Genomic DNA, 21,841 nt, shown 5'->3' with positions numbered 1-21,841 from the left:
GGGAATTTGGAATTCTCCCCCTCAGCTCTTTATTTATGGTCTTTGGCTATTTTCTCTCCAGACAAAAAGACACATTACCAAGACTCATTTAGTAAAGCAAAGATTTATAGAGTCTCAAATGCTTTGGTCACACACTGACTTGTACTGTGAGAACATTTTTTCTTTTTTTTACCCCTTGTTAGTGAATGACAAAAGTGTTACTCTTTACTATTTTCAGTAACAACTTAAATTAACAATCACAACTGATATGGTTTGTTCTACACTTGGTGGCCACATTCTTGAAGCCCAAAGTTTTCTCATATACTTTTATGGTACAGAGTAGATGACAGACAAACCAGATGATGTTTTATAGGGAGACATTATTCTTATTTAGGGGAACTAAAAATGAAATGGTGTGGAAGATGCTTCAGCTAAGCTGGAGATGCTTAGGATTCAATATAAAGTCCATTAAGAACTGTGGGAATTTCTCTACAATTCCTAAAAGAGCAGAACAGGCCTTTATGCTTGACCACTTTTGCATACACAAGTAGGCCCAGATGGACTTAGGGATTTAAGCGGAAAGATCTGCTTTCTTACATTTTGGTATTGTGTTACTTCGTGGTACAGAACTGGAGCTGGAGTTGCTTGGGGTATGTGAAAAGTTATCCTGGTCTAGGAAAGTCTACGGGAAAGGAATACCCAGGCATGTTCTGCCATCTAGAGGGCCTTGTTCAGAAGAGAAATCTGTGCTCCTTTTAAAAACAGGATATGAAATTTAGGGAAAAGATTTCTGAGTTCATAGCTTTCTCTACTGGAAAAAACTAAAGATCTTTACCAGCAGAAAATTTCCCATCTGAGTTAGGTTAGGGAAAGTGTAGACTGCCTGATAAATCCCATCTGAGCCAGATATTCGACAATGCATTTTCATTTTGAGACTTGTGTCAGTTTGTTTGAGGTTTTTCAGTCTGAAAGATTAAAATAGTCTTGTAAATCCTCTCAGTGACTGATTCAGGTGTCTCTCTATTGGGTAAATGAGCCTGTTTATTGGTGTTTTAATCTGGAAGTTGCTGCCCCACATTTCCAAGGGAAGCCAGTCATTGGCAAAGTTGGATGAGGTTCTATCTTGGTGGTTTGTTTCTAAGTACTATTGATTTTCCCATCTGTGACAGCAACTGCCATTTCCTCCATTTCTTCCCAAGTGGCAACTTCCCATTTGCTCTGCAACTGTCTCCGAGGCAAGCTCATGTTCCAAAACCACTCTGAAATGCTACTACATCAAATATATAACACTTAAAAAAAGGTACCAAACAAGAACCAAACATCTTCACTGAAATCTCTGCCTGGAACCTCTCTTGTACCTGAGTCGCTTTAGGGTTCAATTATGAAGGTATTTTAGAATCCCTTATTGAATATTTCAAACTCCTCAACAGTACAGGAGGACTTTTTCTTTCTCTGCCAACTATTTTAAGCCTTTATTGAGATGCAATGAGGCTCAAAACCAGCAATGTAAGGAATTGCAAAGGAACACCAGCAAAGTAAGAAAGTGCAAAGAAAATGCCCAACCCAGGAGAAAACCCAGGAAAAAAGCCTTTCTTCTTATGCCAAGTAGAATTCAACAGCCAGCTTTGACTTTACCAGATCCAGCCAAAAATTGGAAACCGCTGCAGATGTATTTCTGTGGCAGGTTTGTATATTGAACTGGAGTTTATACTTCCCCAAATGAGCACAGGGCTTAATGTCAGTCAGTGTATTTAGGAGATATTTTGACTTGCCACAGTTTGCTCTTTTCTGCATTATAGAAATATACCTGGTGTCATCATCTTTTCAAGTCAAAAATAATAGCATTTGCCTTCAGTGAGAACATGGTATAGACTGGTGCACTTAACCAAAAGCAAATGAGGAGGAGCTGAAGGTTTATTTACATTGAGACCCTTAAATAGCTCATGAGAGCTCTGACTTGGCTTTTTCTACCTTTATGTCTCAAATATAAAGATCATTTGATTTGTCTGCTTTATGCCTAACTAAAATTCCTACATTTGTTTAATTTCAATACCTCCAGAAACAGAACAGCGCAGAAGACAGTTTAAGACTGTTAGAATTCTTTATTTTTCCATATTTATTTGACTGTAAAGATATAAATCAACTTTTTAATTCTCTTAAAAATCTAAGATCAGAAAAACCTTAATTTGAAACAGAACTGCCTTTAGAATTATATTGCTGCCTCATTTAACTCATTCAGTTTGGAAGTTCGCATTTTGGTCATCAATGGCTTTAAAAGCTCAGTGCATTTGTAACACATTAATACCAAGGGAATTTAAATAGTATCAAGGAGCATATTTTCCAAATGAATGAATAGCCAAATACATTCCTTAAGTTTCTAGATCTCTGGGAAATGGAATAGCATTATGAGGAGCTTTAATGCCTCATCCTTTATTTCAAATATAAGCCTAAGTTTGAGAAGTTCGATATATGGTCTTACCTATTTTGCAAATACATCCTATTCATGCAAACTCCACTTATTTTACCTCCTTCCTGAACTTTTCATTCTTTAGCTGCCTTATCAATTCTGTAGTGTCACTGTCCTCCTAAATGGATACACTGTGTTCTTTTGTGAATGTATTTCTGCTAAAAAATCAGGCTACACATTTTTTATTAGACTTTTCTCTTGCTTTTAGTTTTCCCTCAGTTTGTTCTACATTTTAACTCTGAAGCAGAATACAAATACAACATAATCCTTAACCTTTAGACAATCTGAGGCAAAACTAGCAAGATTTAGTCCCATATATATAAATACTTTCTGATATGTCTGTGTACAAAATGTGTGCTTTCTATATTTTATTTTTCCAAAATAAATGCATGAGCATTTTTTTCTGAATCTTTTCAGTACTTTGAAGGCTCCTTACCTGGCTGGTAGACAGAGGGCTTTATGCTGGCAGTAGTAACAACTCTCATTTTTGAAGCAGCAGAAGGAGCAGGACTTTCACTGTAGCTTCCAGAGACTGGCATTGGTGTATATGACTGGGTTGTGTTTCTAAAAGCAAAATGTAGGTGTGAACAACCTTATAAACAGCAAAAATTACTGACCATAAAGTAACAGACCTGGCAGCATCCAGAGCACTCCAAGAGGAACTGTCTGTGAGAACTACAGAGAGAATGTTGGGAGATTCATCAGTCTTTATCATTGCTAAGGAAGTCTTGGAAAATTATTTGGAAAGAAAAATTAGTCAGATAAGGATTTCAAGCAGTGGCACGTATCCTGTTGTTGTCACAGAAAATAGCTTGCTGAGGGAATATGACAAATTTGAAACTCTCAGTTTAACAAGAGGTGAGGCTTCACAAAGTGGCACACAAAGTCTGTGTTTTCTGTTCCTCTGCAAACAAAAAGGCCTGGTCTTGTCTAAGATAAATCAATGAGAGATACCTAGATTTAAAAATATACTTGCTCAACACAATTACTACTATTACAAATGATAATTAGTATTTATATACTGTTATACTCTTTTCAAAAATATTGAAATCATGTTTAATTTTTTTTCTGGAGCTATCTCTCTTCCTTATTTAGAATGACACCAAAATTTACATTAATTTTCCTAATGTTCAGATTCATCCTTCAGAAAAAAAAAATATGATATGTAATATTATGATCCACTTTCTTGCAGTCCTAGAATAAAAACATTTGCTCAGGATTCCAAACATTAGTAAGAAACAGTTTTTCTCTTTTTTATGGCTTAGATGATGATTCTCAGTTTGATTACACTAACAGATTAAAAAATATGCCTCTTCTATCAGCCAGTTACTTGGGATGATTCTGTTTGTAGTGCCTGTGCATCACAGACTGCTAAAAGAGTCAAAGCAAGCAAGAGAGAATAAAGAAGTACAAGGAAGGGAAGCAAGAGATAATGAGATGTGTGCAGTAAGAAAAACCTATTCACTACAGAACATCCTTCTTACTTACCCTGAAAACACAGTTTTGTTCTTTTTTTCCTTCAGCGTCACTGCCCTATGAACTACCTACAGATCCCTACCTATTTATGCTGACAATTAAGGAGTTATTTCCATAGTGGGTTTGTCTATAGGAAAACATCTGTCAGCAAGTGAAAAGGAGCATCCTGCTTTGCCAGATTATTGCTCCATCTTGACTTTACTTTTTTAAGAGTGGAAACAGATGCCATCTGGAGAAAACACATTATAGTCTTACACAGCAAACCCAGCAGATTTCTTCCAGTACAGGTAAGAAACATTCTAAGAAATGGAAAGTTTCCATTTTTAATTTTGAACAGAATAAACCTATCCTCAATGTAGCTTTTTGCTGCTCTGACAGTGTTTCTACTATAGATCTAGTTTGCATAGCATTGCTGCCTCAGGCCAACTTATTTTGTCTATTTAGCAAGACCTAGAAACTTAGTTATTGCTACAATGGCTATAGCTAATTATTTCTGTAGCAAGTCCAGGGCTTAGGCCTGGATTTGGGTCCACTATACCATGGGTGAACACAACTCTTCAAGGTAAACTATTTAAGTGGGTTTGTATTCACTGTAAATTCTGTTGTGAACTGTGCTGTGATTTGTAACTGCCAAAGCTGTTCTAAGCACCGTAAAAATTGCTGTTTTCCATTCTTTCCATCTATTTCCTGATGATACCTCCTGTGTGGTGCCTAAGAAGGCACTGTGCTTGGGATCACTGGACAGAGGCCACTGCTCCTGCCACAGCACAGGCACATGGACACTGTGGGCACACTGGCTTCACCCACAGCTTTCAAAATGCCATCGGCTAAACACACCATCTAAAGATTTGTTTGTGTTTTAAAATTTGCTACCCAGGGTAAACTAGAGAGCTCAGTGCCCAATATTTACAATGTGGGTTAAAAGATTTTAAAATTATGTGTTGCACAGCCTTAATCTGTAAATGTCATCCAGTCAGGAGAGTCTACTCCCAGGTGCACAGGTCCAGTGGTTAGAAAAACCCATTTGAATCTCTCTTAATGCACAAAATAAATAAAGAAACCCTGAACCAGATCAGTAATACTTAGACTGTCATGAAGAAAAATGGTTATTCAAAATTCAAGTGTTTCCCATAGTAGAGCCATACCACAGATTTCCTTGTGTTTAGGAAAATGAATCTGAAAAAAACCCCAAAACAACACTCTCCTCCCCACACTCATTGTACCAGAACCATAGCAAAATTAAAAGAAGTAACAAAAACTTCTAACCCTTTATGTGTGTATGATGCATATTAAATACAATAAAGAAGATAAGAAAGCTTGTCAAAGAGAAAGTGTTACACTACATCATTAAGGGTTTAGTGGAACAAAAGATTTATCAGAAAATCTGCTGAAGAAAAGGAAATGGCATGTGATTAAAAGAAAAAAAAAAAAAAAGAAAAAAGAAACAAGAAAGAAAGAAAGAAATAAAGAAAGAATAAAAAGATGTTGTAAGGAGCAAAGATGCTTTAATGGATCAAGAAGCACTGGCATCTCAAAAAGCAGTGAAAGCAATCTTATTGAATTTATCTGTAGCAGTCAATGGCATGTGACAGGCAGCAAATTAAATACCCGCTCTGAAAACTATTAGTTGTCAGAAAAAGAAAGAGTAAATATTTCTAAGCAGATCATTTTTATGTTAACGCTTCACTAGATGCCTACTAGTAGCAATAAACTGGTTTGTTAAGTGCTTTTAAGGTAGAATAGCTGCACAAAACATTTTTATACCTCTGCTTTGACTGGTAGCTGATGGAGGTGGAAGAATGCCGGTTGAAACTAAAATGAGACAAAAGTGGTATTTGAAAAAAAATATACACAAAAGATTGGGATATCTTGCCCTACCATGAATTTCCTATGAGTAAGAAATACTCTTAAATGCTAAAATAAACAGCATGTACATATTTTTATTCATATAAGATGAGTATTACATTACATTTTGTTTTCTTATTTAAGCTGGCAATCACAGTGAAACCTGAAGAGGGGTAACATTAAGTCAAAGAGCTGAGTATACTGTTCCACAAGTCACTCTCATCTGATCTTGTTACTTGATTGTGGAACTCTAATTATTTTTATTAGCATAATAAAGTAAATACAAGGGATTTTTCTCAGTGTCATAAGTTTACATTGCATCAAACCCGAGAAGCAAACCTTGAATGAACCAAAGACCAAAGATCAGGGAAGTGCCCCAGCTTATGAGGCAGCTCAGAGAACCCCACAGAAAGGACAGGCTGGCATAGTTGAAACAAAAACATCCACCCACCATACTCAACTTTTGCCTTGCAGAACCTTTTACTTCTACAGTCTTAGGTAAACAGGTAGATTTATTTTTTTTCTTGGGGAAAAAGCGTAATTTCAGAAAAGAAATGAGTCATTTATGCAAATACAGGAAGTACTTGAAAGCCTGCACAATCTATGATCTGGATTCAGAAAGAACAGAGCTCCTGTCTGCAGGGCAGTGCAGCGCTACATGGCATCAATCCCATCCCACAGAAGCACAGCCCACATTTCCCAGAATCACCAGGAGTCTGCCTTATGCCAGTTATTTTCCTGACTTCTGGAGAAGAGTTCTTCTTCCCTTTACCATGGACACATTGCTTGGATTAAAATCTCCTAATCAAAAGCTACACTTGACCTTTAGAACCATAATGGTAACTCTCTCCATTGTTTCTCCGGGTTTTGTATTCCCAGTGCTGTCGCATGGGGTGCCCTGCTTTAACCCTCTGGATAGAATAACCCATCCCTAAAGAGCTTCGAGCTTATTCAAAACTCTCCTGCTGTGCTTGCTTCTGTTAAATGAGATTGTAAGTGGAATAGATAACAGTATGTCAGATTTCACTGCAGATGTAAAAGAGTAACACAGTCTGTTAAAGGTTAGTGATTTACTTCAAACACTCCTCTTCAGGAACATTATAAAGATTTTACTCATGTTAAGTGTATGCATATGCTCACAAAAGCTAAGTCACTATAGAACTGGATGTACTAAAGGTTAAAATCAGATTTAAATAGTTAAAGATATTAATCAAGAAATCCTCCTGTGTTTTCTTTTAAAAGCAACTAGAAGGAAAAAAACACCGAACACTGGAATAATGGTGATAAAATCTCAGCCTCATCTATCCAAGAATATCCCCAGCCTGTAAAACAGTGTTGTTATTAAGGTCATCCATATTTTATTTTGAAATAAAATGGTATTAAAAACACAATACTCCTCTGGTGTATGTCAAGCTGAAACTGGATTTTTAAGTCTGTATTTTGGCATGCTAAAGCATCGCTTGATTTCTAAATGAAAATTACCAGATGCTCAACAATTTGAATTATACATCAATTTAGAAGCCAGTTTGAGTCCCTTACATTTGAATACACAAGCTACAATACACAACACTTTTTAAAACTAACATGGAAGAAGTACACCAAGATAAAGAACCTATTCCAGCTGCAAGACAGCCATCCAAAACCAACCAACCAACCAGAGTTTGTTTCTTGTACATGATTATCACGGAACCAAATTTTTACAGGTCCTTCAAGTCTCTGGTTTGCCTTTATGTCCCTGTCCAAGCCAAGACAATAACATTTGCCTGTTGGTAATAAGGAAGCAGATGACAGCATCACACTTGTGTCATCCATTGACAAAACAGCGGTGTATAAAGTTGATATGCTATAGAACTTTTATATGTGACCAAAATAATTGTGAGGTGCAAGCAAGAGGACTCTGATTAAAATATTTCTTTTTGAAATGGATAGATGTTTTTCATAGATTCACAGAATATTTAAGGTTGGAAGAGGCCTCAGGAAGAATCTGATCTAACCTGCTGAAAGCAAGGCCAGTTCTGAGGTCAGACTAGGTTGCTCCATGTTTTAGCCAGTGATGTCTTGAAAACCTTCAAGAGTGGAGACACAGCTTCCTCAGGCAAGTCATTTCCTTTCAAAGGGGTAGGAAAAACAGCAATGGTCCACGCCAATCTAATTTACTTTCAATTCAAATGTCCCAATATCTCAGTGTTGTCTTTTTATCCTCATTAGAATTTTGTTTCACACTGATTAGTCCATATTGGTATGTAACTACAAATGAATTTACATGGTTTTGAGGCCTCACACTGCTTCCCTTCTCCCATTAAATGGATATGAAATTTAAGGGAAACAGAAAAAAGCTCAATCAAAAATAATTTTACATTACCTCTAAAAAAAACATGCAATTAGTGTCAGCAAGTTACCTTTCTACTAATTCTATATGTAAATTATGCATAATTTTTGCTTAACTTGTCCCTGCCCATGGAACTAGACGATCTTTAAGATCCCTCCCAGCCCAATCCATTCCATGATTCCATGATTTCCATGGCAGGAATGGAAACAAGCTCTTAGGAATGATTTAGATGGGTCCTAAGATATAGACTGGTGAAACATGAATAGATGTGCTCTGTCTGGCCAGAATAGTCACCAAAGCTTCCATTTAACTTCAGCTTCTGACTGATGGATACATTTCAATCTTCAGCTGAGAGAAACCCTAAAATCAAGTATTTTCTGTAGCTCAGGAGAAATATCAGGTTTTTAATCAAACTCAAATGTGTACAGTTATTAATTATTGTGTAAAAAGCAAGGAACCTTACCCGAGTACAAGGGGCTTCTTGAAACTGAAGTTACAATTGGTATAATTCCACTCATCAGCAGTTAATTTTGTTTCTTACATTTTATCAGCTCCATATTGGGATTACTTCCCCTTTGTAATTCCCATGGCTGTAAACAGACAGGTTCACATCCTAAAACTGAAAATGTTTGGTTCCGTAGCTATTTCATTTTTGCACTGGTTTCAGTGATATGAAGCCAATCAAACTGCTCCTAACTACTACCTGTGCTGCTCACTTAACTGTTCTGTAATTCTTTTGAGAAAAACCATTACACTTCTGGGTGTGAAGCCTTCAAACTTGTGCCCTTTGTCAATTTCAAACATCACCTTTGGGTGATTCCTAACTTTTTTTTTATATAAAGATAAGACACACATGGATAATTACAATCTCAGATGTATTGCTGATTGAGTCTTTCATTATTTCTGAAAACTGTGTTCAAATGAGTCTTAAAATCTACTGCTTTTTCCTCTGTTAGTTGTCAAAGTGTTACGAAAGCAGTGAAAAGGCTTAGAAGTGAGGCAGTAGAGCAGCATTCTCTCTAGTGATAAAAGATTCCTGTGATCCCGCATTTTCACCAAGAAAAAAAAAGGTCCATCATTCTCACCCAGCGTCTCTAGACAATTTTCATTTCAGGATGGCAAAAGCAGCACAAGCCAACCTCTGCTCCAAGAGGACCTTGTGGTCACATACCATACATCTAATACTTAGCTGTTTCCTAGCTGGGTTGTCATGCAGAAGATAAGGAAGGAGCTATTCCTTTAAACACATTGTGCTTTTTCTCTGCCAAGTCAATCCCTTCAGAAACTGAAAACCTCATATCAGAGAGTGTAATACAAAATCAAAACAAATTAGGTTAAAAGAAGAGAGCTTTGCAGATATACCTAGACTGAGATGAGATAGCAGATGAAATAGTGGAAGCTGCTAATGACATGTTCGTGGGCCCATGGAAAGGCTTAGGCTGGGAGAGAGAGCTGGGGGCTGCAAGAACTCTGCAGAAGACACATAAAAGCATGAAAGCATGAACAAAATGATTTAACAGGGACACAAATCATGACATCAGAACCAAGCTCTGGCAGGATTCAGACACAGAAAGACTGCTGCATAGTTACCAGGAACAGGTTTTCTGTCGCACACATCTGCAGACTTACAGAAAAGCACAACCAAGCACATTCCTACAGAACACAAGGCAAAATGCACACATTATGGAAAAATTTTAAAATCAGACTCTCTCAATAACTAAGAAAGACAGTATTACAGGACAGAACTTTTGTCAATGATACATGCTTTTATCAGAAAGATCTGAAGATGTTTGAGTCTAAATACAAGATAAAAATTTTACTATGCAAGCAGACCCAGACAGAAGATTGACCTATAGAAACCAGAATGAATTGGAATGATTAGTTTAGTAAAGGCATTTTTTTGTCTGAGGCAGATACTAGCTAATACATTTTCTTCATGCTATGGTTTCAACTGAGGGATAAAAATTACTTAAACATTATCATTATTTTATGTGGAAGTGCCTCTCAGGCCAGTTCTGAGTTAGAACATAAGACTTTATTCAAATCTCCTTGCTGTCTGATTAATGGATTTTCGTGCATTGGAATAAAACCACTGCATTCTGGTAAGTCACGGCTAGTAAAAACTGACTAAAGTGAGAAACTAATTACTTGGTATATATATATATACACTGCAAGTCAACTAGCCAAAATTAATCAAGAAGGTAGAGCCAAGACAACATTTCCAATTCCATTTATACATACCTAAAATATGATACCTCTGAGGTCTCAATTATTTAAAATGGTTTATATTACTAGAAATGTGTTTTACCTTGGATTTTAAAAGCATGCTTAAATAGACATTATTTCAGAATTTACATGAAGCAAAACCCAGAGATAAAAGAATATTATAGACCAAAAGAACTCACTATCTCCAAAATTACTGTAATGTAAGTGACAGCTGTATAAATCCCACACATTTCTTCACAAGCTGTCTGACAGTTTTTAATATACAACTGTAACTCCCACTGTGCTACAAGTGTTAGGAATGCATCTCCTTGAAACTTACTTCAGCTTGTAGGCTAATTTTCATTAGAAAAAAAATAGATAAATCTAATAGAAATGAATTGATTTAACTTACAGAGCAAGTCAATCATCAAGTGTCCACCATGTTTTACTGATACCTGCTGTGACACAGTAAGCTCAATCATGTGAGTAAATGACATTTTCTGATTTTCCATTTCTTGTCCTACTGCAGAAATACTATTCAAAGAATCTTCATTCACTGCAACTATTATGAGTTTGTTTTATTATAAGTGGTGTAAAAACATTTCTAATTTTAAGCCCAGACTCGCTTTCTGAAAATGAAGTTATTTTTAGGGAGGTTTTATTCTGCAAATTCTACGCAAGCATGAACAACACATCACAAAATAAAAAAAAAAAAATTTAAAAACCAAAAAAAACCAGAAAAAAACACCGAATCCCCCCCCAAAAATATAAAAGCATATAAACTAGGTTACAGCTTTTCATACTACATTCTTAAGCTAAGAATGTGTATGCAGCATGTCCAAAGCCAGAGGGGCATAAAGCAATGGAGCGTTACCTTTGGAAAGAGGATGAGAAAGACTCTTGCACTACTGAGGTGGTGGCTGGTGCTGTCATCGGGCTGGCTGTGTTTGGAGCAGCAGTAGCAGGCTGAGGTGCTGAAGCATGTGGTGCAGGAGCAGCAGAACTGGGAGCCACCGGGGCATGCTCAACAGGGGTACTAATTAGAGTTAAATTAAATAAAACAAGAAGCATCTTAAGAAGGCGTACATTTACATGGAGAGCATAAAACCTACTATGTTTGAACCTGCAGCTGCAAACATAGTAGCAGGCTGGGTTACTGAGGGAAAAGCACAATTATGCAAAGAAAAGATAGGCATTTGTTCAGCCTTTTCCATTGTGCAGTTCTGACTGCAATACAGGGTTGGTCCTGCTTGACTGAAACTTACCCCAGGTGTTAAACAGCACTCCAGTCCTGCTCCCACTGATGCCAGGGGTAGGAAATGTGACACTCAGGACTGAAATGGCTGTGAAGAGCCTGCCACAGTCTTGTCAGCTATATAAATTCCATCAAATATATTGAAATGAATGATAATAATCTAGTCCTGTAGCCTGTTACCATTTCAGTAACATGTTGAACTACTAATGTCTTCCATCACCTCCCTCATATTTGAGAATCACTCATCTCTTACAGACAGACAAATGGAGGAAAGTTAGCAGGTTTTTTTAAAAATCAGGACATCACTGTACGTAGTTGTCTTGTCCATAAGCAGTGGCCTAGAAGCATAATGGATATATGTCTACTTCTTTAGACCTATGTCGTAGGTATATTGTTACCTCTCTGTAACATACAAATTACTCCTATCAGGGTGATGAAATTCGGTGATTCTCTTGCTCAAGGTACAAAGCTCAAAATGTTTCTTCCTAAGCACAGCAAGTATCAAATAACAAAAGAAACCTTACAGTTCCACAGCTGTTTCTTCAGCCAATGTTAGCCCTCCAACACCCTCAGCCTTTTTTCCTAAGCAAATTTGCCATCTATTGTGCAAATTATCTCATATTTTCTTTTGATTCTCTCAGAAGCACTGATTTGACAAGTTATGCTCCTCAGGACCTAGAACAAGTGCTTGGTACTTCAGAATTTGTGATACTCCTTGTTCTCCAAGGGACTGTCCCGTTTCCCCTGTCCTTCACCTCTTCTTCTAGAGTTCAATAATCTACATGATGGTGTCTTAATTCAGCTGAATATTTTGTTTGATTTGCTGAAACAGAAGCTGGTTGTTATACCCACAAACCTCAAAGTTGAATGCAGCACACAATAAAAGCAGGAAATCAGTATTTTCTCCCTGTGAGTCCCTTATGGAGATTAATCTATAGTTATGTACATAATAAGAAAGTTCTAGAAAATAATCATCCAGTTTGATGGCTTTCAAATCCTTACACCAAGTTTTGCAACAGTTTTGCAGGAGTTCTTCCACTGTAATATGCATTTGAGAGTCAGATGATTTCTTCCACCCTTTTGCATTTAATGATGCAAATTCTTCCAATTAACTAGTAGATTATCATTTTCACAGCCTATGTAGCAGAGTGGCCGTGTGTTTTCCAACACAGCAATCTGGTACTGAATTTCAATACTGTGAAATTTTCCCTGTGCCACAGGGGGCACCAGAATTACCCCATTAAAAGCAGTCAAGTCACAGTTTCCATCTTACACACTTAGATAGCTTTGATTTAGCAAATAGGAAAGGATTGAAATTATGCTGCACATAAAAAAATGGGACTTAACATACGTGTTAAAAACAAACACAAACTAGGATTTCACCTATTTTGCCTATTTGCACTGATGTGAAAGGGAATTTGCTACAGATTTCTAGAGGTTCAAGACTTCATATCTTCAAGAGAACAGTGAAGTTAATTAATTGTAACTTAATTGTAAAAATTTCAAAAGTAATCATAAAAATTCAAATAACCAAAATACACATTCAGTGATAAATATTGGAAAGAAAGTGAAAAAACCAAATCCATAAGTGAGGACATGGACCTGTGTGGAGACAGATTTGAACAGAACAAACCCATATAAATAAAATAAATGCAAATATACAAGAATACCTTTTAAACTTCTTTTAAAGTTTAAAAGAAATACTAACAAATTTTATCTTGCATAGTGTTTGTAATATTTCTTTTTATGTGATCAAAATGTTAGAGGCTTGCTTACCTTCCTTCATGGCAGAATATATTAATTATCAGAACAAGGAATTGGAATAAATATAAATGAAGTGGATATAACCATAAAAATCAGAGTGGTTTGGTTACATAAATCATATGCAGTTGATAACAGTCTCAAAGCAGTTTTAGTGAAAGAGCTTGAGACTAACTTGACTGGTTTTAAATTAGCAACTATAAATTTGTACATATTTTTATTTATACTGTCAAATACAATAGCCATACAATAACTGGGGGTTTTTTGTCCTCCTTTCTAGTTTTTCAGTCTGATTTTTCATTCAGTTCTTCAAGTGCAGAAGAATTTTAAGAATTGATAAATGTGAGTTCTGCTTTATAAAATAGAGCATCTAATGCAACAGTGTCATTATGACACGCTACAGAGGTTTTGGTTGGTTGGTTGGTTTTTAAATACAATAGTTTTGTACACTTTAAATCTTTACAGTACTTTGCATTTTAAAATAAATTGAAAAAATCAAACATCTTCATATTTGTGGTAACAAACATTAAAGTAAGTTAGGTGGATGAAAACAAACACACATCTCTTCTCAGCTGATTTTCACTCATGAAAAGGAACACAGATCAGTAGAGGTTAAGAGGATAATAATGGTTAACAACCATAATGAGAACACAGCAACAAATGCACTCTAACATTTAAAATATAAGTGTAGATTATACTTTTTTCTCTTGGTGATGTCCTAAGTTCTGAGACTTTCTATCCAAATAACGAGGAGTGGATGATTAAAACAGCACTTAGTCTCCTTTATATTATGCATGAAGGTTTTTGTGTTTCTAATCCTCCAACAGATCACTTGGAAAGAATCAAAAATATAGAGAACAAAACTAAAATGGATATGAAAAAAATCTATTATCACATCATTTGTAGAAAAAAAATGCTGGAGAAAGTATTTAGAGAAAGCTGTAATGTCAAAGGATTTTATATTTGAAAATGGGAATGTTTGTGGAATCCACTGAAAATACAGAAATATCAGCTTCTGTTTCTCTGCTGAAGATGCTTAATGACTTGTCTCTGTATTGTAGGTGTGATCCTATGAGAGCCACTGGAAATCTAACACCCACATGAACCAGAAGTTGCTGGAACTGGAAGAATTTGAATGTCTGCCTTTGAGGCAATTGGCACTTCCATCTGCAGAAGTTAGAGGTGGTTATTACCAAACCATTGCAAAGCTCCAAACCAGGTCAGTTATGCAGTTACACGGCACAGTGTACCTTTGGTTACTGGATGAAGCAAAAGGGGCTTTCTGGCCAAAACTGGCCTCCCCCTGGCTTGTACCCGCTCCAAGCCTCACAAAGCCCTTGGAGGCCACTGGCTGAGCATTGGCAGTGTTGGCATCCCTGGTGGATGACTTAGAAGGGTGCCAAATACTCGAGGTCACATACTGGGGCGCGTGCGCGGTACCTGTAGGCCTGGGTAACAGAGATTACAAGGGCGTTTGTAAATGAGGCACTTCCTAGGTAATAGCAGGGGTTTGAGGAAGAGACAAAATTCCAGCCACAGCTGGAGCTGGAGATCATAATGACAATGCAGATGAAGTAATGACTACCCTTGACAGCTCATTGGTTAATTACTGCTTAAGACCAGGAAAGGCTTGACAAATTAAAAAAGGTACCTTGTGTTAAATCTGGAAGGCATATTGCTATGAATATCAAAATAAGCAGAGCTGTGATGGTAATGGAGGTGGAGAAAGGCTGTGGTATAACAGATCACACAAGATTAAGGCAACAAAGGAGGACAATAACAACAGTCATATATCAGAAATTGTTCCTGGCAAAACAAAATAGTAGTTAAAAGAAAAGGAGATTTCAGGGAAGCATAGGCCTATAGTTAGTTTTACACAAATGAAACTGCTGGTGAAAGTCTAACATGTGTTGCTTGTTCTTTACAATTTAATTTACATTCAGGAATTATGGGGTTTATTTCCTTCTTTATCATTAATTTAAAAAGAAAAATCAATTTTCCTAACTGTTCAAGTGCCAGTTACCATTGATTGTGTCATTATTAACAAATAATGCTTGCACTCAGATATTAACTCTATGCAACCTTTGTTCAAACATAAGCAATCTTAAAAAAACCCTCAAAATAAGAAGTGGTTGCATATCACTGAGGGAGGAATCAACAACAAAGAGAAAAGCAATAGGATAAAATTATTTTCATGACTAACTAGTAAGAGGCTTTCTTGGCTCCACAAAACAACTGGTCAGATTCACTCAAGAAATACCTGTGTATCAGTATTTGGAGCTTTAATAAATAAACTAATAGAAAATAACACATTTCTATACTTAACTGCAAAATGTTCTGAGATCCTTTGGGAGAAAACAACTTGAAGTGAAAGAACTTACAGAGGAACTGTTTTGAACCTCATAAGCCATTGAGGATCAATCAAGATCTGACATAAGTTTTCTTAAGAAGATGATCTTATTTAGATTTTAAAAACACCTTGAACAGTCTAGACAAAGTTTAAAATGGAAATTTTCTTAAAACTCCATCACAAACTGACAGTACTCCATTTCAAGAATATTTGATTTAAAGCTTCTTATTTTTCAGGTTCATTAGTTCTGAGAAACACAATCCCCACCTGTTCCAAATCACAGTGCATGAGAAAGAAAAGCCTAATGAACCCACTTAGCCGAAGCCTCTACTTTCATCTGTTCAAACAGTGTACAAATTTCATGTTTTTGAGGCAAGAACAATATGCAGAAAGGAGATATACACTCTTAACAGGAAGTAAATCAAACACAGCAAACATTACCTGTTTTCTGATGCTGCTGCAATGTTTTCCTTGTCTCTGTGAAAGGAGGGGACACAGTATGAAATAAATGCAATTTCCAGCGGTGGCAAAAATCATCAACCCATAACAACCAAGGAAAAAGAACATGGGTTGGGGAGAAATGTTTGGTTGCAAAAAGCATCCTAGAGTGGTTGCTCATAAATACAGCTGTGAGAAAGCTCTTCAGCTTTCCAGGTGAAACCACCAGATATACAAGTTTGCTGTATGCTTCTTATCAGTTGCAAACAACTTTGTTTCAATAATAAAGAAAAATTAACATTTACAAATGAGACATTGTATGTGTGTATACAATTTCAGGAATAGTTTTGACTTTAATAAGTTCCCTTTTAAAAAAGAATTCAATGATATTCCAGCAGAACATACTTAGATGACAAATCCAAGCAGTAAAAATAATCAGAGTTGGGCAGTCCTCATGGACCCAATATTTTGAAGAGATAAGCAGTTAAACAGTTAACAAAAATTTACACAAAAAGGATTTCTTATGCCTGGCATTACACTTAAAAATTCTCTGCCCTATCCAAACACTAGTTTCCTCTCCTAAACTGGATTAGAAACAATTCCTTCATCTGGAAATCATTCCTTCGTTGAGGTGAGGATTAAGTCAGCCTCAGTTTCCCTGACAGAGAACTGGGCTATTATTCTGTAAACACACATACACACTTAAAAAATAACTGATCAGTTTAAATGCAAGCAATTGTTCATCTGTAAGAAGTTAAGACACAAGTATTTTCATAAAGAACAGAATCCATTAGCCTTAAACACCTAAATTTGAAATCCAGATAGTTAAGTAATTGAGATAGTCTCACTATTTAGCAATTTAATTGCTAATTGATTGCATCCCTTCCTATTTAGGGAATTGTGTTGAAATTTCAACAGGTTTAAAGCTGAAATATGCCAAATGAGAACACTTTTCTTAAGTGGGATGTAAAATTACAAACCACAAAGCAAATGTCCTCATTTACCCAACTGAACCTTCCTTCTGAAGCATCTTTTGCAAACAAAAAAAGGAATACATGCACTTTTTGATATAGATTTGCTGGTCTCCAATCATTGACTTACATTATGTCTGGAAGGCTATTCTTAATATTTTCCACATCATTATCAGTATTGTGTTTATGTACATATACATTTACACATATATGTACAGTTGTATTCTTTCCTTAGTTCAGTTACAATAAAGTTAAAAGAAACAAATCCAATTAAGATCAGCAAAGGCTTGAGCATAGGTGCTCTCTATGAATTTTAAAAACGTCTAACTAAAATGTAGCCCTAAAATATATGAATTGAAGCCAGATGTTGACCTGAAATGCCCCTCAGGTGTGTCTAAGATGTTCCTGTGGTCAGAAAAGACTGCCTTGAACAGAGATCCCCCAATGAGGTTGATGTGTCACCACTCTGAAGCAATGAGAAACCAAACACCGTCTTTATGGTAACCAAGCTGTGAGTTCACTGCAACACCAGCTATGAAACAAGGTGCAGGAGGATGGATTAGAGACTGTGCAGGTGTGGAAAGTGTTAATTACCAAGAGCCATAATCATGCAACAATTTTAAAGAACACAGTCAGGGCCTGGAAACAAAATTATTTATCTCCAGAGCTGCTGAATGCTCTATGAGAAATTACAGCCAAGACCAAAAGGCAGGCAGTTGGGGTCAGGCTGAAGCAGTGCTAAGCCTCTGTTGTTACAATTAATCTGATCCTAACTTTTCTGCTCCAATAGCTGTGGCTACACTGAACAAGGCAAAAAAGAAAAAAAGTCACTTGACTCAAGGTCACTTTGAGGTCAAGATTTCACAAAAGCTTTTTCCCCAAGTGTACAATATTGGATAATGTTGAGTGACGATGGCAGGGAAGTTGTGAAGGTTAAAAAGAGAGGGAGTAGCAAAAATACTTCCACAAAATAAAACAAAGGAAAAGGCAAAGAGTAAAGGGAAAAATTAGTTCAAAGGCACATAACAGTTCTTCATGGTTTTGCTTCCAGGAACTATTTATCTTCCCACTCAATAGGAGCAATTCCCATATGGCTACCAAGAAGAAAGGCTCAAGATCAGATGTGTCTCTGACTGACAATACTTGCATTTTAAGGAACCAACTATTGGATTTCTGGTCTTTACAATCAAAACATTTTTTGCTAACTAAATGGAGAAATAACTTTACTTTTGAGCCAAATACATCCCTCGGGCAGGCTCAGTAAAGTCAATACCTTCACAACATGAAAGAATTTGGCTCAGAATATTATGAGCTGTTTGTATCTTTGTCTACACAGGCTGCTGCAATAACTGAGAGTAGTGGATAATAGTTTTGAGCTATCTGGGAGAGATTTAAAATTACTGTAGGGTTTTGGTTTTTTAATCTGTAGTTGTTTGTAGTCCCCACTGAAATAGAAGGCTTTTGATAGAAGGGCTTCAGTCAATGACTGTTCTGAGAGAACAGTGCAACTCCCACAGATTTCATTAAATGTTGGACATGTGTTTCAAACAAGACTTATTTATGCAATATAATGTCTTCCCAATTACACAGTATATTATACAGTGAAAATTATGGAATGTTTTCTTCTCATAAAATATGCCACATGATATGGTGCTAAAGACAGAGTGAAATTATAGAAATAGAGTCTTTCCCTCCCACACACCAACAAGAATTACAATAGTTTGAGTAACAAAAGGCAAAAGTCATTTGCAAGTCAAGCTCGTGTACTATTGGATCCTAAAAATACCCTGGAGAATCTTCAGAGTTTTCAATAAATGAGTATGTTAAATCTGAACTGTATGCACTGCACATTGGAATGCTTTCCCATTCTGCTTTATTTTTGGGAAGCAAATGCAAAAGATTCCCAAACATGTACACGTAGCAGGCAAGCTGAAATGTGGAGATGGTGCACCTTCCATCTACCTTCTTAGGTAGTAAAGGATGCAGACTCTCTCTCTCTCTCTTGAAAAACTCTGCTCTATTCCACTAAAATGTAGAGACAGAATCATATGATTGAAGACCTGGTGACATAAAGAAACATGAGGTGTCCTGAGGGACCACAACTTCAACTACTCTTTCAGTACTGAAGCAAAAAGTGAATATCCTGATACTCTTGTGGAGCAAGACTATTTTTCTAATTTTACAAATGAGAGATTAAAACTTAATGGAGTTGTTCATGGTCTAAAAGAAAGTCCACAGCAGTGTAAAGAACTGAAATAAACTTTCCCAAACACCAGCTGAATATTTAAAATATCAGTTCATCCTCTTTAATGAGGTATTACAGATTTTTTAATAAATTTATCTGTTTAGTTTATCAGTATTTTACTGTATTGAGAATCCAACAGTCTTCTACCGAGTCTGACAGATATACGATAGTCTTTTTTTGAAAGGGGAAATATACCTACAGATTATTAGGGTCTGTATTTATTGAAATTAAAAATTCTGTTTTTCTAGTAGCATAGTGTGGATTTTCAGGACTAATCAGACTTATGGTAACTTTCATCCCAACATGTACTTATATTTATATAAGCATATTTTCCTACAAATAAAATTTCCTTTTAAGAAGTAGAATTAACAAAGTAATTTAAAATAAATTCTTATAGGGTGTCTGGGAGTAAAGCTGTGCGAAAGCTATTTTGTAATTGCCTTCCAAACATTTTTTGTCTTCAAGGCACGAGACACTGACACTTGTTGGAAACTGGACACTGAGCTAGATTAACTGCTGTTCTGATCCAATGAGGCTATTTCTATCTTTCTGTACTTGCAGCTGAGAATTTTTCCATGGTCAGATGACTGTTGAGGTTGCTTGTTTTATTGTCCCCCATGCTTTATTTCTGTTATTTTAACAAAGACACCAGAAGACAAACAAAGAAATGACAGGCAGTTAACTGGAGAGGACAGAAGATGACTATCATGCTGGTTTAGTTAACACTTCAGCTTGGGATCACAAAAAGGGGTAGAAGACCTAGTCTCTCTTTTTCAGCCACTGAAGTTAAGAATGTGAGCAGCCCACGCCAAAACAATTGCAATATATCCTACTATGTCTGCTTTCCAAAACAGGGAAAAACACTTTTCTCACAGGGGCATCCTGGTTTTTGCAGAAAGTGCCACAGAATAGGAAAAGCATTATCACAGATTCAGTGGAAAACAACCAGCAGCTCATTCTCAACATGTCGTATGGAACTCAATCAAAGCAGCTCACTAAAATCCAAGCCAATCCCTCCTATGAATGCATTTTAGTGGCATCTACAGGGTTGCTGTTAAATTTAACAGTCACAGAATAAATGCAGCTGGACATACAGCAGCATCAGTGTTGGGGAAAGGTAAGGTAACTCTTGCCCAAGGTTTACATTGTGATATTTAGCATCAACATAAACTCCAATTTTAAATTTTATCTTATTGGTAAATACATCACTTTAATAAGAACAAAGACTGCAAGATTCTGAGCATGTGTAGCAGTTTGAGCTGGGATTTAATTCAGATAATTATTCCCTGTCTTGGCCTCAAGTGTGCAATTTGATTTAACTGAACGTTTCCCTGTAGCTTTCTATAGCCCCGCTGTAAAGTGCAGGGATCTGCCACCAGGCACCTGAGCACAGGATCCAAACTCTCAGTCTGTGTCTGTGACCACTACAGACAAAACCAGTGCACAGCAAGTTTGGGTACTGTATACCAGGAAATTAATTCCCTCTCACTGAAGTGTGCTTTCTCATCGTGACTTCTCTTTTCTCCAGGGAAGCTGAGGAAACAACAAGAACTCAGAGGTTTGACTTTCAGGGGGTAGTTTTTTAGACCGACTGTTGAATTTGTGCACATTGATGATAAGAAAATTCATACTTCCTCTACATGCCATTAAGCTAAGTTTGAAGCTGTCCCTGAAACCCAGCAATGTGTCTGTGCAGTTCAGTTCCTGACTCAAACAACTAAGTGCTATGAATTAGAAACCGTTGCCATTCTTTCAGAATGGGGATTAAATTTTGTTTCATAAGCTGTTTAAAGGATTTTCTTACCTTCCCTCTCTCTCATTTGTAATCTTATAACATTCTGGGTCAGCTACAACACATGCTTGCATGGAAATGAACTACTAGGAAGTTATTAGTATTTAGGGTAATTTTGCTGACATTAATGCAATTTAAAAGCAGAACAAAAGGAAGCAGTACCAGTGCTACGCTCCAGCTCACCCTAAGCAAAGCTGTGAGCCAGGCTGATGATCCACAGACCCCACAGAGTGCCTCTGAGGTACAATGCTTGTTGGAAAACCTGCTGCATGTTAGAGCTTGCTTTTCCCTTGTTGGGACTGAGCAACCAGAGAGAAAGGCAGCATTGGTGTCTTGGTTAGTCATCTGCATCAGAAGGATGCACATGAAAATTTGCACAGTAGAAATGAAAGTTAATGTTCATTTCTGATCATGCAAGAGTTACATGGTGGACAGGAACATGCAGGAGACTGAGGTGGTAAAGATAAAATGCTACATATAGGTCAATACACCCACACCCAAAGTTTAATTTCAGCTTTAACAGGCTCTGTTAGCTTATGCATTACTTTCTCTATGAACTGTTTTGAGAAAAGTTTCATGGTATTTTTAAATTGCATTTGGAGGCTTCACTCTTTCAATTTTAAGTGGGTACATTCAAGTGGATACACTGTACCTTATACTATCATTGATGAATTTATTCTACAGGGAACTGACTTGGAAAAAAGGGATTTATGACATCTATGTCCCAT

At 36.6% G+C, this 21,841-nt stretch overlaps 1 protein-coding gene across 6 annotated transcripts in view; it reads right to left on the bottom strand.

Moving 5' to 3' along the window:
- Window positions 1–21,841, bottom strand: part of LDB3 (LIM domain binding 3) — a 116,689-nt gene that overhangs the window by 13,769 nt on the left and 81,079 nt on the right. For 4 of the 6 annotated variants that reach the window (XM_033515544.1, XM_033515545.1, XM_019007255.2 and 1 more), the window contains 5 exons: window positions 16,109–16,144; window positions 11,176–11,337; window positions 9,459–9,566; window positions 5,687–5,734; window positions 2,883–3,010 (listed from right to left, as the gene is read on the bottom strand). In XM_033515544.1, the coding sequence (XP_033371435.1) occupies window positions 2,883–3,010; window positions 5,687–5,734; window positions 9,459–9,566; window positions 11,176–11,337; window positions 16,109–16,144 (482 nt within the window). The remainder of the gene's footprint in view (window positions 1–2,882; window positions 3,011–5,686; window positions 5,735–9,458; window positions 9,567–11,175; window positions 11,338–16,108; window positions 16,145–21,841) is intronic. The other 2 variants (XM_033515546.1, XM_019007256.2) reach the window with 2 other exon arrangements.

The sequence above is a fragment of the Parus major genome, chromosome 6, assembly GCF_001522545.3.
Source record: "Parus major isolate Abel chromosome 6, Parus_major1.1, whole genome shotgun sequence".
Lineage (NCBI taxonomy): Eukaryota > Metazoa > Chordata > Aves > Passeriformes > Paridae > Parus > Parus major.
Note: the sequence above shows the minus strand (reverse complement) of the source record. Positions and strands in the feature narration are given on the sequence as shown.